The 13,217-nt window shown below is 45.5% G+C and overlaps 1 protein-coding gene across 1 annotated transcript; it reads right to left on the bottom strand.

The window, feature by feature from the left end:
• Positions 1 to 760: 760 nt before the first annotated feature.
• TCL1A (TCL1 family AKT coactivator A) lies at positions 761 to 4,458 on the bottom strand. The gene is made up of 3 exons (XM_059915246.1): positions 4,339 to 4,458; positions 1,203 to 1,373; positions 761 to 817 (listed from the first exon to the last, which is right to left on the bottom strand). Exons 1-3 carry the CDS (start codon positions 4,456 to 4,458, stop codon positions 761 to 763), a joined length of 348 nt encoding a protein of 115 aa, XP_059771229.1.
• Between the last annotated feature and the right edge of the window lie 8,759 nt (positions 4,459 to 13,217).

A 13,217-nucleotide genomic window follows, 5' to 3' on the forward strand; every position in this document is an offset into this window, starting at 1 on the left:
AGACCATCGGGCAGCTGAGAAAGCCGGAGACACGGGTACGGCGGGGCACGCGGAGGAAGCTGTACCCACGCACATCCTCTCCGGCAGGCAGGTCCGGTGTGGGGGGGCTCATCCTCTGCCCGTCCTTCCCCCCCGGACCTGGGTGTGGCGGAGCAGAACACACAGGGGTGGTACACGAAGGTGAACACAAGCAGGAACATCGCCGCGGCAGGCGTGGGGCTCAGGGGGCGGGAGGAGATGGGAGCTGCAGGACCTGGGACAAGAGAAGACAGGGTCAAGGGCAAAGGGGAGGACGGGGCAGGGTGTGGGGTGAGTGGGAGTGGAGCTGCCGGGAAGAGTCTGGATGGGGGAGCTGGGTGGTCGGTGCTGGTCTCCAGAGCCGAGGCCTTGCGTCCGAGCCAGCGGCTTGGTGTCGGGAGACCCAGATCTGAAACCTGGCTCTGTGATCTGGACCAGTCATTGTGCTTCTCAAAACCCCTTTTTATAACCTGTAAAGTTATATACTACCCAGCTTGGTTGATGCGATGATCAAGGGACAGTGCCCACACCTGTGCAGCACCGTGCAGCTGTGTGCCCCTAATATTAAGGGGGCCTAAAAATGATTGGCTCCTGAGGTGTTAAAGGAGAGAGCCTGGGTCCCCAACCCTGGGGACCGTTGCAGGGCAGGGCAGCGCAGTCGGGGGGTGGGAGTCAGTTCTGCCTTCACGGAGGGGAGGAGGGGCGTTCCCTCTTCTTGACCTGGCCCCGGGGGCTCACCTCGTCACTCATACTCTGGGTCTGGCATCTGTTCCAGGAGCATGTCCTCCGTGTCGCCGAACTGTGAGAGAGAAGGAGCTGGAGGCCAGAGTCTGGGATTCTCCTTCCCCTCCCGGCCCCTGGGCTTGGAGTGGCAGGAGGGAACTTGCATGGGGGGGACCCCAGGGGCCCCTCCTCCCACCAGCCTTCACCCTGGGACTGCCCGCCACAGAGGCTCCTGCCACCCAGGGGCTTCCGCTGGAGACCCCCGAGGGTGGTTGGTCATTCGCTTCTAATGTCTCTCCAATCTGGTCCTTTAAAAATCTGCACTTGTAAAGTCCCTCCATTTTTTTAGCTTCTGGTACAGAAATGGAGGGAACAGATAGACCATAGAGGCCAGACATGGGGGAAGGGGAGCAGGGCCACCCACGATGACCTGATGGGCCCCCAGAGAAGCACACACTTGCCTCGATGTGGTACACTATGCGCCAGAAACTGGAGTCTGAGCCTCGGTACCTTCTTCCGGGGTAGAGCTGCCACATGACGGGCAGCAGGTATGGGCCCAGCTGGCTGGGGCACACAGGATCCCCCAGGGGGACATCTTCCTGACGCATGAGGACTTGGAGGCTACTTTCTATCTGAAGAGAAGAGAAGGGCAGGGCACACCTTCACGGCCCTGCAGGCACAAATACCCACGGTCCAGCATGCCACCTACCCAGCCCAGCCCGCATCTAAGATGCTGGTGGTCACTGTTCCCAGAAACGCCAATCCCTAAGCCAGGAACGCTCCTCTCAGGGACTCTGGCTGGGCCGAGATGACCAGCACTCGAATGGGTCTAGATACCCAGAGAGGGCCACAAAAGGGTCACTTCGTGACAAATGCCTAGTTGCCAGGGTATGCCATGGGGCCCCGGAGCTTCTGTAACTATGAGTCTGGTGCCTATTTCAGCTGATGGGGGATTTTCTTGGATTCTTCTTTATCATACAACCCCTTTTAAACAAGATCTCCCCAGACTCCAGAATCAGGTGACAGCCCACTTTTCACTATCTCCGCCACTGTTCCTGTTTCATCGCCTCTCGCTGGGCTACTGTGACAACTGCCCAACTTGCCGCCGTCTCGGCCCTGTGGCCCACAGCCGAGACTCAGCACCGCAGCCAGGTGTGCACCTAAAAATCATGTCACTCCCCTGCTGACTGCCCTCCAACACCTTCCAATCGCAGGAAGATGAACTGAAATCTTCACCATGGCCCAAAAGCCTCCAGAGCGGCTCCCCGTCTCTCTCACCTCCTTCTGTTCCATCCTGGACCCTCCACCCATTCCAGCCACACAGGACTCCTCGCCGTGTCTGGGACGTGCACACACCCAGAAATCTCTCACACCTGCTGTCCTCTGCCTGGAACATTCTCCCCTAAATCCATGAAGGGCTCACACCCTTTAAGGCAGGTCTCTGCTCAAATGTATGTCTATAAAGACAAATGTCAGCAAAATCCAACTCTATGATATACATAAGAGGCATGCCCCAAACAGATGTCCAGAAAGGTTTCAAAGAAAATGATGGGCAAAGTGTGGCAGGCACATGCAAATTAAAACTCTGGAGGGGAAGGCTTCCCTGGTGGCGCAGTGCTTAAGAATCCGCCTGCCAATGCAGGGGACACGGGTTCGAGCCCTGGACTGGGAAGGTCCCACATGCTGCAGAGCAACTAAGCCCGTGTGCCACAACTACTGAGCCTGCATTCTAGAGCCTGGGAACCACAACTACTGAAGCCCACGAGCCTAGAGCCCATGCTCTGCAACAAGAGAAGCCACCGCAATGAGAAGCCCGTGCACTGCAACGAAGAGTAGCTCCCACTCGCCACAACTAGAGAAAGCCTGAGCACAGCAACGAAGACCCAACACAGCCAAAAATAAATAAATTAAAAACAAAAACAAAAAAAACTCTGTAGGGGACTTGCCTGAAGACCCCACCCCACTCATTCTTACCTGCCCTCCCACTGTAGTTATCCTACAGAACTTACCACCGGCCTCAATTAGTTTGCTGTCCTTCTCCCCCAGCAGAATGTCAGCTTCACAAGCAGTGAGATTTAATCACATTCACTGCAAAACCCCACAGCCTAGAATCCTGCTTGGCATAAAAATTGGACTCTTATGTTTGTTCAGTGATTATTTTTCCAACGTGGAAATAGCTTTTCAAAATTTTTGTCTATGAAGTAAATTAGAACTCACTGTTAAAAAATAATTCAGATCATCCTGCAAGGTGTAAGTGTGGAAATCACCATTCTTGCTGTGTTAGTATGTAGCCCTCCATATCCTTTAACCATTTTACGTTTGTTTATTCATCTCTCTCTTGTTGACTTATGTAAATCTTTACATATTAAGAATACTGGTCCTTTAAGTTATGTGGGGAAAATCCTGCCCCATGGTTTGCTGACGTGTTATGTTTTGTCCAGAATTTATAATGATTAGGTGAAAAACTCTGCTTTGCAGTTTCAGCATCATGTTGAAGAAGATATGTCCCAACCAGAGATTAAAAAAAGGTATTCACTTAAATTTTCCTCAAATACTTGACTTACAGTGAATATTTGACTTGATTTTTAAAAGTATATATATGTATATAAATATGTATTTCAAAATCTTAAAAGCCAATAAAGATGCAAAGTTTAGATGGTGGTTATGAGTCTGGAATCCCAACCACATTACCTACAAGCAGCACTACTTTGAACAGATTTACATTTTTATGCCTCTGTTTCCTCACCTATAAAATGGGAACACAGTCACTCTCAGTAACTTTTTACTGTCCTGCTATTACATTACATAAATGTTCTAATACGACATTTAAATTTTCTTGTACACTTTCTTTCTTTGGCTTATATATGGGAAGTTTCAACATTTTTCACCTAAGTTTGTTTGAGGAAACCCATGCTCCAATGGAAAGTGCGGTAAGAGAGTTGTATTTCTTAAAAAAAAAAAATTAACTAAAGATCCATCTTAAGGCATTACACATAAAACAAATTCAATGTCTATTCAATACTGGCTTTTATACTACTATATGCCTTGTGAAGTTTGTTTCTTGCAAAGCATAGAGGAGGTATGAAATATTCCAAACTCTATAGCAGTGGTTTCCAAACTTGGTTGATCATAATCTGTTGAGGGTTCTTTCAAAATACAGATTTCTGGGGCTCATCTATGGAGATTTTGATAATTGGCCACGTGTGTGAATCAAATTACTTTGGAGATTATTCCCATTTTATGGATTAGAACCCTGAGGCCCAGAGAAGTCCTATTTTACTCAAGATCATATTCATACACTCCAGACACACTGGGTCCCCATCCTTTGGCCAACGTGCCTCTCTCTGTGTTTCTCCCACCCTCCTTCCCGGCCCGGAGAACCGCTCATCCCTGCGCTCAGCGCAAAGTGGTTTCATCTGTGAGTCCCCGGCCGCCCTGGGTGGACCTGCCCTTCTGAGCCTCCCCGCCCCCCTCGCCCTGCGGCATGTGAGGGCCTCCTCCAGGGCCTGCACGGCCTGGGGCGACCCGGCCCCAGAGCCCGGGCCATGGATGGGACGCCCATGCTGCCCCGCGCGCCCGACCCCAAAGCGGCTGTACCTCGATGGTTACGGGCAGCCAGGTGCGCTGGTTCTCGTCCACATACACGGCCTTTTCCCAGATCCACAGGTGGTCCGGGTGCAAGGCCGTGTGCGCCCTGAAGAAAGGGAGCTCGCCCATGGTGCCGCGAGCGGTCTAGCAAGCAAAGATTAGCGCCTCTTCGGGCTTCTCGCTGGTCCACGGGCTGCGTAACCTCGATGCTTTATAACGGGACGGTGCGCGGGCGCCCCCAAGCGGCGGGGCGGGGAGGGGCGGGGCGGCGCGGGAGGAGGGCGGGGCGGGGCGAGAGGAGGGCCGTGCCGAAGCGACAGGGCACAACAGGATCTGACCCTGCACCGAGGCCTACCTTGTGCCCTGAGACCCTGGCAGCGTCTAGGAGCGCAGATCCAGCCCCACAGACCCAGGACTTCCTCCATACCCACAGCCAGCCAGCCTTGCCCTCCGTCCCCTACTCCCCACTGCTGGGGAGGCACTCGGGTCTGTGGCTTTGGCCTTTTCTTCTGTCAGGAGGCACCTGCGTCCTCCGCTCCCCTCGACACCCGTGCCCCGCTGTCCGAGACAGCCACTATGTGTGGCTGCTCGAGACTGGGACTCGGAGCCTCTGCTTGGGGCTCACAGTCGACATTTGGCCACCCAGAGCCAGGGCCCCTCCACATCTGGGATCAGAAGAGACGGTGCAAGCCTGAACCAGGCCTGGACTTTCCCAGGTTCACGGCACCACTGTCAGCCTGTGGATTTGGGTACCAAAGTCAATTTCCTTGGTAAACTGCAGCTCTTGAAGCCCCCCTTCCCTCTCCCCAACACGTTTTCCACTCGATGATGCTGTGGTCATCTAATAGCTATTCTGAAACAAGGGAGTGAAGAAACATGGGTGTTCCCCTTTATAGTCTTTGAATTCATTAGTGAAAACATCGTTCAGAATGAATGCTTAAAAAGAAACCCCTCCCTCCACCCCAAGATCAATGGATTTGCAAAGGCCCTGGGGGGGCTTCCCTGGTGGCGCAGTGGTTGAGAATCTGCCGCCAATTCAGGGAACATGGGTTCGAGCCCTGGTCTGGGAAGATCCCACATGACACGGAGCGACTAGGCCCGTGAGCCACAACTACTGAGCCTGCACGACTGGAGCCTGTGCTCCGCAACAAGAGAGGCCGCGACAGTGAGAGGCCCGCGCACTGCGATGAAGAGTGACCCCTGCTTGCCACAACTAGAGAAAGCTCTCGCACAGAAACGAAGACCCAACACAGCCAAAAAGAAAGAAAGAAAGAAAGAAAAGTCCCTGGGCTCTAGAATCAAACATTTCTCTGTAAATTACATCAAATAAGGAAAACAATTTCACTTCATTTTGCTGTACCACATGCCCATTAAGGCAATTAAGAAAATAAAATATGAGGAACATGTAAAACGAGCTCCAGCCTCGTTGCTCAAACGATACCAGTGGTAGTAGCAGTTTGGTGCCTCACCTTCCAGCTCTTTCTTGTCTCTCTGACTAGGCACTAAGAAAATAATTTATGATCTTTTGAAATGTCTCAGAAGTGAAAATGAGCTTAACACCTGATCCCTCTGTCAGCAAAGGTATGTATCTGCTTCTCTGCCTAACCAGACAGCCTAATTCCCAGGAAGGTGCTGAGGTGGCCTAAGGTAATGGAGATATAATTAGATTTACCATGAACACAAAATAGAAGACAAAAGCCAGGTAAAGTTGGGAGTGCAGGCAGGTGACATGAGCCCAGCAAACCTCTTTCCCACTGCAGCCCCTAATGGTGCTACTATTTAATATTCAAACTTGTGGCTTTCAGGTGGCTTTCCCTGTGAATGGTTCTTAATTCCGGACCCAGATAGCCACTGGGAGCAAGATAATATGGTCATATACTCTGTTGAGGAAGTCTCAGCCCGGTCCTGAGCTTTGAGGTCAAAAACGAGAGCAAGTCCAGCTTAAACAGTGCTGCTGGGATGACCTCTTGCGGCAAGGGAAGGGGGCGCCCAGGAGCCATTGTGGCCACTGACTCAGCCACATGGATGGCTCCAGGACCCACAATGCCACTGGGTCTGCTGATTTCATTAGCACTCGTTCTGCTTTTCTAAGAGGCCACAAGTAATGGACCAAGAATCAAACCCATTCGGCTGGATACGCTTCTGAATGTTCTGGGAATATGATTCCCCCTCTCTTCCCACCCCCATTTTGAAAGAATAATATACTTCTTCAGCTTCACAGGAGGGCTTCTTAACATTGAATGGGAGTATACAGCATTCTTGTGTAGGATTTAGAAAATCATTTGAGAAGCGGGTCCAAAAAATGATGAGTGAAATAAGCATGACTGTGGAGTTCATCGAGCAGCTTCTGTTGGAGACCTGAGCCTTCTTTATGGAAATTCCATGAGAGGGAAAACATAGCTCCTGTGGGGTCTCAGAGCCAGGGGAGCCCCTTCAGCATGTTATCTGCTCCATCTTAGGGATCACGGCCAGCCAGCCTAGCGTTAGAGTTCTGTGCTGCTTTCCAACTCTGGCCTTTGTTGGTCTGCAAGCTCCCTGAGGATAATCAAGCTGAAATTTCATATAGAAAGTAACTTTCAGGCTTCCCTGGTGGCGCAGTGGTTGAGAATCTGCCTGCCAATGCAGGGGACACGGGTTCGAGCCCTGGTCTGGGAAGATCCCACATGCCGCGGAGCAACTGGGCCCGTGAGCCACAACCACTGAGCCTGCGCGTCTGGAGCCTGTGCTCCGCGACGGGAGAGGCCGCGACAGTGAGAGGCCCGCGCACCGCGATGAAGAGTGGCCCCTGCTCGCCGCAACTAGAGAAAGCCCTCGTACAGAAACGAAGACCCAACACTGCCAAAAATAAATAAATTAATTTTTTAAAAAAAGAAAAAAAAAATGACTTCATTAAAAAAAAAAAAAGTAACTTTCATGTAGAAAGTAACACAAAGCAATTATGTTGACTCATTTGTTTTTAATAGCATCCTTAACTGACACATGTCCTGACTTGGAGCCCATTTTGACTTTGCCTCTATCACGTATGAACTTAGCAAACCCTTTGCTGTCTTGGCCCCATCTCCACACTTCTGTAATGGATGAGCCAAGCTAGATGCATGCTCTGGGCCCTACAATGAGTGGCTCCAAACCATTAAGCTAATGGATCACAACCCTGGCTGTTTATCAGAATCACCTGGGAAGCTTTCATAAAATACCTGCGCCTACACTCCACCCCAGAGCAATGAGATGAGGATCTCTGAGACGGAGGTTTTGGGTTTTATTTTTTAAAGGATTCCTCAGGTGAGTCTAAAGGGCAGCCAGGGTTGAGAACCACTTCTCTAAGATCTGAGTTACTGTTTTTGAGGTATGACCAAGACTTATAAAACTAAATAACCGTGAAAATGTTAAAGCCATTCTTTCTACCGTCAATTCTCATTCTGAACTTCACCCCACGCCTGCTCTCCCTTTCCTAGGCTCTACTTTTAATTTGCTGCTTCCAATCTTTCGTGTACAGGGAAACATAACACCAAGATTATTAGGATTGTGAGGGTCTGAGATCTCGCCAGTGCGTGAAATATACAAGCTGCCTCCGTGCTAATTGCCTGGAGTGTTTTGTTGTTGCTCTTGTTAATTCCTACACCTGGGCCACATTTTAGATCATTAAGGCTGATGACTAAGTGAGCTCAGGGTAAAAGGGATGTTATACCTTTAACCCATAGGGATGAAATTTTGTCTCTAGGTTAATGGAGAATCTGAGACAAGGATACACTAAGTAAAACTCAGGGACTGATCATAGCTTTAATCCTTGCATGGCTACTGTCTCTCTCTAAACAGAGTTTTCTTTAAGTGTTAAGCACTTCTCAGACTCTAAGGTGTATATGGCGACCTTGGTAAAATGCAGATTCTAATTGGAGAGAGTTGGGGTGAGATCCTGAATTTCTGACAAGCTCCAAGGTGAGGCTGACGCCTATAGTCTATGAGCCATCTCCAAGTAGCAAGGTCCTATGCTAACCCAATACACACACAACACAGCTGCAAAAGCAAACACCCGTAACCCCTACTCAAAACACACAAAATGGTTGAATACCCACCCTGTCGCTGGGGCTGCCCATCAGCATGGTTCTTCTCGCTCCACCCTCAATTCTTCTTTAATTTAGTTTGATTGCATTAATTTGACCTCAGAAAAATATTTTGCATTTCTCTTTTTTCCTCCTAGAAAAGTGGCTCTTCATCTTCATGCTTCTAACATATATAAACTGAGATAAATATATTAACTGTATAGTGCTTTTAGTTTTCATGCTGAAAATGTCCTCTGTCCCATTTACACAATATCTCTTGACCTAGCTTTTCAATTTTAGGATATTTTAAATGGAATTCTCATCAATTAACAGCATGGGGGACTTATTTTTACATGAGGTATATAAATATAGTATGTATATACTAATTTGTCTATTTTGTGTGCTAGGTCAGAATCTAGTTGTATCTTAATTTTTCCAAATTTTTAGTCAATCTCCCAAAGACTGCTGAATAATTTATCCTTCCACACAAGATTTCTGACAGCAGAAATTTTTAAAATAAAATGATTTTATTGTTTTGGCCACACCACGCAGCGTGTGGGATCTTAGTTCCCCAACCAGGGATCGAACCTACGCCCCCTCCATTGGAAGCACAGAGTCCTAACCACTGGGCTTCCAGGGAAGTCCCTGACAGCACCCCGATTAAATATGAAGTTCCCATGTACAAATGAGTCTGTTTCTGGGCTCTGTTCTGTCCCATTTGACTGTTACTATGGTAAAACCACACAAAAAATTATTAAAATTTGAATTTGAAATACTTGATGGGATAGGTCTTCCCTCTTTGTTCTTTTTTCAAAATTGTACTTTTGCATCTCTGTATTTTTTCTTTTTTTTAACATCTTTCTTGGAGTATAATTGCTTTACAATGGTGTGTTAGTTTCTGCTTTATAACAAAGGGAATCAGCTATACATATACTTATATCCCCATATCTCCTCCCTCTTGCATCTCCCTCCCACCCTCCCTATCCCACCCCTCTAGGTGGTCACAAAGCACGGAGCTGATCTCCCTGTCTGTATTTTTTCTTAATACTTTTGGGATTTTTACTGGCAGTTCATTGAATTTGTACAGTTAAGGAAAACCTCATATTCTTTAATAACATTTTGTAATATCTCCTTTAAAAGTGTTACATATTTTGTTTTGCTTACTTCTAGATATTTTGTAGTTTTGTTGCTTTTGTGAATGGTATATATTTTTTTAATTTGCCATCATTTTATTTAGAATTGTTGCATCCATCTCTGTCACTGTGGGCCAATGGAAACATATACTTTCTCTGTGTTTGTATCAGTGAGAAGATAACTATGCCTTAAAAGTTGGAAAGGATACACTTAAATTATTTCTTTATTGACCTATAACATACATGCAGAAAATTGCATGAGGGAATGCGTGAATGGTTTTTTTTTTAGAGATTTTAAGCTTTTTTAAAAATTAAAATATAGTTGATTTATAGTTAATTTATTGTGTTAGTTTCAGGTGTACAGCAAAGTGATTTGGTTAATATATATATATATAATATATATATATATACACACCAAATATATATATATTCTTTTTTAAAAATTCTGTTACAAGATATTGAATATAGTTCCCTGTGCTATATAGTAAATTCTTGTTGTTGAATGGTGTTTTTTATGCTCCTTTCTGGTGTAAAATTTTGGTGTTGACTTTGCACCCAGCATCCTTGCTAAGCTCTTGTATTAGTTTTGATAGTTGGTTTATCTGCAAATAATAGTTTTTTTTTCCCTCTTCCTTTCCAATGCTTATACTTCCTAATGTCTGTCTGTCTGTCTCCCTCTGTCCCTTATTCTCCCTCTGTCCCTTTCTCTCTCTCTCTTTCTCTCTCTCTCTAGGTCTCTCTGTCTCCTTGAATTTTGGTGTTTGTTAAAATATGTTAAATAACAGGAGTGGTTGATGGTAGGTGTTCCTGTCTTTAACAAGAATTCTAAAGTTTAACCAGTAAGCGTGATCTTAGCTGAAAGTTTTGATAGATATGCTTTATCAGTTAAAGAATGTCCTACCATTCCTAGTTCTTCAGCTTTTTCTTTTAAAACATGTATGTTGAATTTTATTGGATGCCTATTTTGCATCTATTGAAATGATCTACATTAGTGGTGAAGCAGTTACTGTAATGCCGTAGGTTAGCTACCCAGCCCACATTTCCCTTCTTCTTCATGCTGCAGAACCCTCATTTTGGGGGGTCTCTACCTCTAATGTAACTGGGAGTAATGATGACCCAGTTCATCGGTAAATCCTGATTTCTCTAAGGTAGTTCTTGGTTTGGGGTGACCACATGCCTTAGTTCTGGCCCATGAGACCTAAGTTGTTTTTTATTTAGATCTAGAAAGTTCTCAGCTATTACTTCCTCAATTTTTGTTTGTCTCACATTCTTTTTATTTTCTTCTTTTGGAAGCATTATTAAATAGGTGTTTATATTTCTGCATTCATCCTCCATGTCTTAGCTCATTTTTATTCTTTCCTTCTCTTTTAGCTAATACATCCCAGGAGACTTCCTAAGACTGATTTTTCAGTTCAGTAATATACTCTTTACTGGTATCCATTATGCAGTTTAGCCTATCTATTGAGTTTTTCATTTCAGGAGTTTTATTTTTATTTCCACAATTTTTCTTTTTTTTTTTTTTTGGTGGGGGATAGGCACGTGAAGAATACAACTTAAAAACTATTGCAAGAAAAACATAAGACTACTTCTGTGACCTTGGGAAGAAATGTATTTTTTTTTCATGAAGAAACAGGACCCACCAACAAAAATGGAAAAGAATGATAAATTGAAAAAATTGTTTAGCAAAACACAAAAAGTGGCTTAAAAGATAAGCAGCACACTCCCTTTCTTCACCTCTCCCTGTCTCTTTGTCTCTCTCCTCAAACTCCAGATACTTTACAAAGATATTTTAAAACTGACTCAGGGTTTATGAAGAGTAATGGTGGGGGGAAAAAAGAAATTCAATCATAGGAGAAAGCAGTGCAAGCCTGCCTACAAGGAAGTACCATCCAAATGAGGTGTGAGTCACGGGATGGGAGCTCCATGCACAGAAATGGTCACACTTAGTGGGAGGAGGGAATGGAAGTGGCAACCAAAGGATTAACTAGAATTTTACAGCAGGGTGTTTGGTCCAGCTGTTGTGAAGATCTCACTGCCACCTCCACACCCACCACCCTGGTTAAGGGAAAAATTACATCTGTTCTCTGGAGGAATGGTACTCAGGATAGGAGCTGGGCAGTGCCCTGGAGGGGGGCAGGAAGTCCATAAATAAGCAGAAGACCCCCACCCCCGCCCACTGGAGACCCAGTCAAACTCCTTAGCCCTGGAGAAGAAGAGAAACAAGCCCAGTAGAAGTTCTGCCCATCCCCCAGATAGATTTCCAAAGCCAGGATGGCTGAAACTCTTATAGGGGAGCACAACTTCTGAGATGAACTCACGGAAAGGAATCACAGGAGGGTGCAAGAACACACACACCATGAAAAAGAGGCCAAAAAACAGAAGAACTTACACCTAAGGGAACAGAGCAACCCAAACAGCCAGAAGCAGTATTTAAAACAAGCATAACTGATATGCCTACAGAAAGTAAGGTTGTGTTTTATGGCAATGACACAAGTATAAGTGGTTATTTTTTTTAAAAAATCATACTCCGGAGATGCAGTACTGTAGAGGTACAAGCACAGGCTCTGGAATCGGTTGCCTGGATCTACATTCCATCAGTCACTTACTGGGTCTGTAACCTTGGGCAAGTCCCTTACCTTCTCTGTGCTTTGAGTTTGTTGTTTGGAAGATGGGAATGATAAAATTACATCTACTTCATGGGGTTTTTATGAAGATTAAATAGTTAATATTTGTAAAGTGTTTAGAGTAGCTCCTAACATATAGTAAGTACTCAATTAATATTTGTTCTTATTATCTTGGAAACAAAATATGCAATTGTTGAAATTAAAGACTCACTAGGTACCTGGAATAGCAGAATAGATAAGATCGAAGCCTGGAAGATTGGCTCCCTAAATGTGTCACAGACTGAAAGTTGGAAAGTGTGACATTAAGAGACCTGGAGGATAAATGCACAAATTCCAATATCTATTTAATAAGAATTCCAGAAGCAGAGAAAAAAGAATAAAAGGGAGGCAGTATTTGACAAATAATTGAGAAATTTCCAGAACTAAAGACAATTGATGTCATCAGAATAGAATAAATAAGGGAAAAGATATCTAAATGCATTGTAAAAAAATTATCAAGGATAAGTTTTTTTAAAATCCTTGTCAACAAGCAAAAAGGATTGATCAATCAGTAAATAGGTAGATAGATAGATAGCTAGCTCTTATTGGTTCTATTTCTTTGGAGAACCCTGACTGATACAGATGCAATATTGGAGGGTGGAGGCGGGACACAGGGCTTCAACACTCAGGTGCACCTGGGCAGGAGGCATGCTGGGATCTGGAAACAGACCTGCAAGGATGGAAGGAAGCGGAGATCAGGCCAGATGTCTCCAGTGGGTGGGGCATCTGGTGGTGCAATGAATCAGTGAGTAAATTCTAGTCCTATGTAAATTACTCAGCAATGAAATAGAGCTGGGGAAGATTAGCTAAGATTACACTATATTTATAAACATGGATTTTAAGCACATTATTATTAAAGAGTAAAACTGCAGAGAGGGCTTCCTGGAAGGTTCATTAACTTTGGCAAAGTGGAACAAAAATAGCAACACTGTTTATTCACATTGCTGGGAAATGAGTCAGAGATTGCAATCTGAAATTCAAAGCTAGGCACCAGGATCCTGGAATTGTATGTACAATTTTATTTGTGTGGAAATATATGACTTTTTTCTAGGAAG

This window comes from Balaenoptera ricei, chromosome 2 (assembly GCF_028023285.1).
Source record: "Balaenoptera ricei isolate mBalRic1 chromosome 2, mBalRic1.hap2, whole genome shotgun sequence".
NCBI lineage: Eukaryota > Metazoa > Chordata > Mammalia > Artiodactyla > Balaenopteridae > Balaenoptera > Balaenoptera ricei.

Bases quoted from the DNA above. Each gene is read 5' to 3' on its own strand.
- TCL1A (XM_059915246.1), bottom strand. From the start codon at position 4,458: ATGGGCGAGCTCCCTTTCTTCAGGGCGCACACGGCCTTGCACCCGGAC. The intron at 1,374-4,338 runs GTACAGCCGCTT...TCTTCTCTTCAG, and splicing joins GGCTGCCCGTAACCATCGAG to ATAGAAAGTAGCCTCCAAGT. The intron at 818-1,202 runs GCAAGTGTGTGC...TCTCTCTCACAG, and splicing joins GCATAGTGTACCACATCGAG to TTCGGCGACACGGAGGACAT.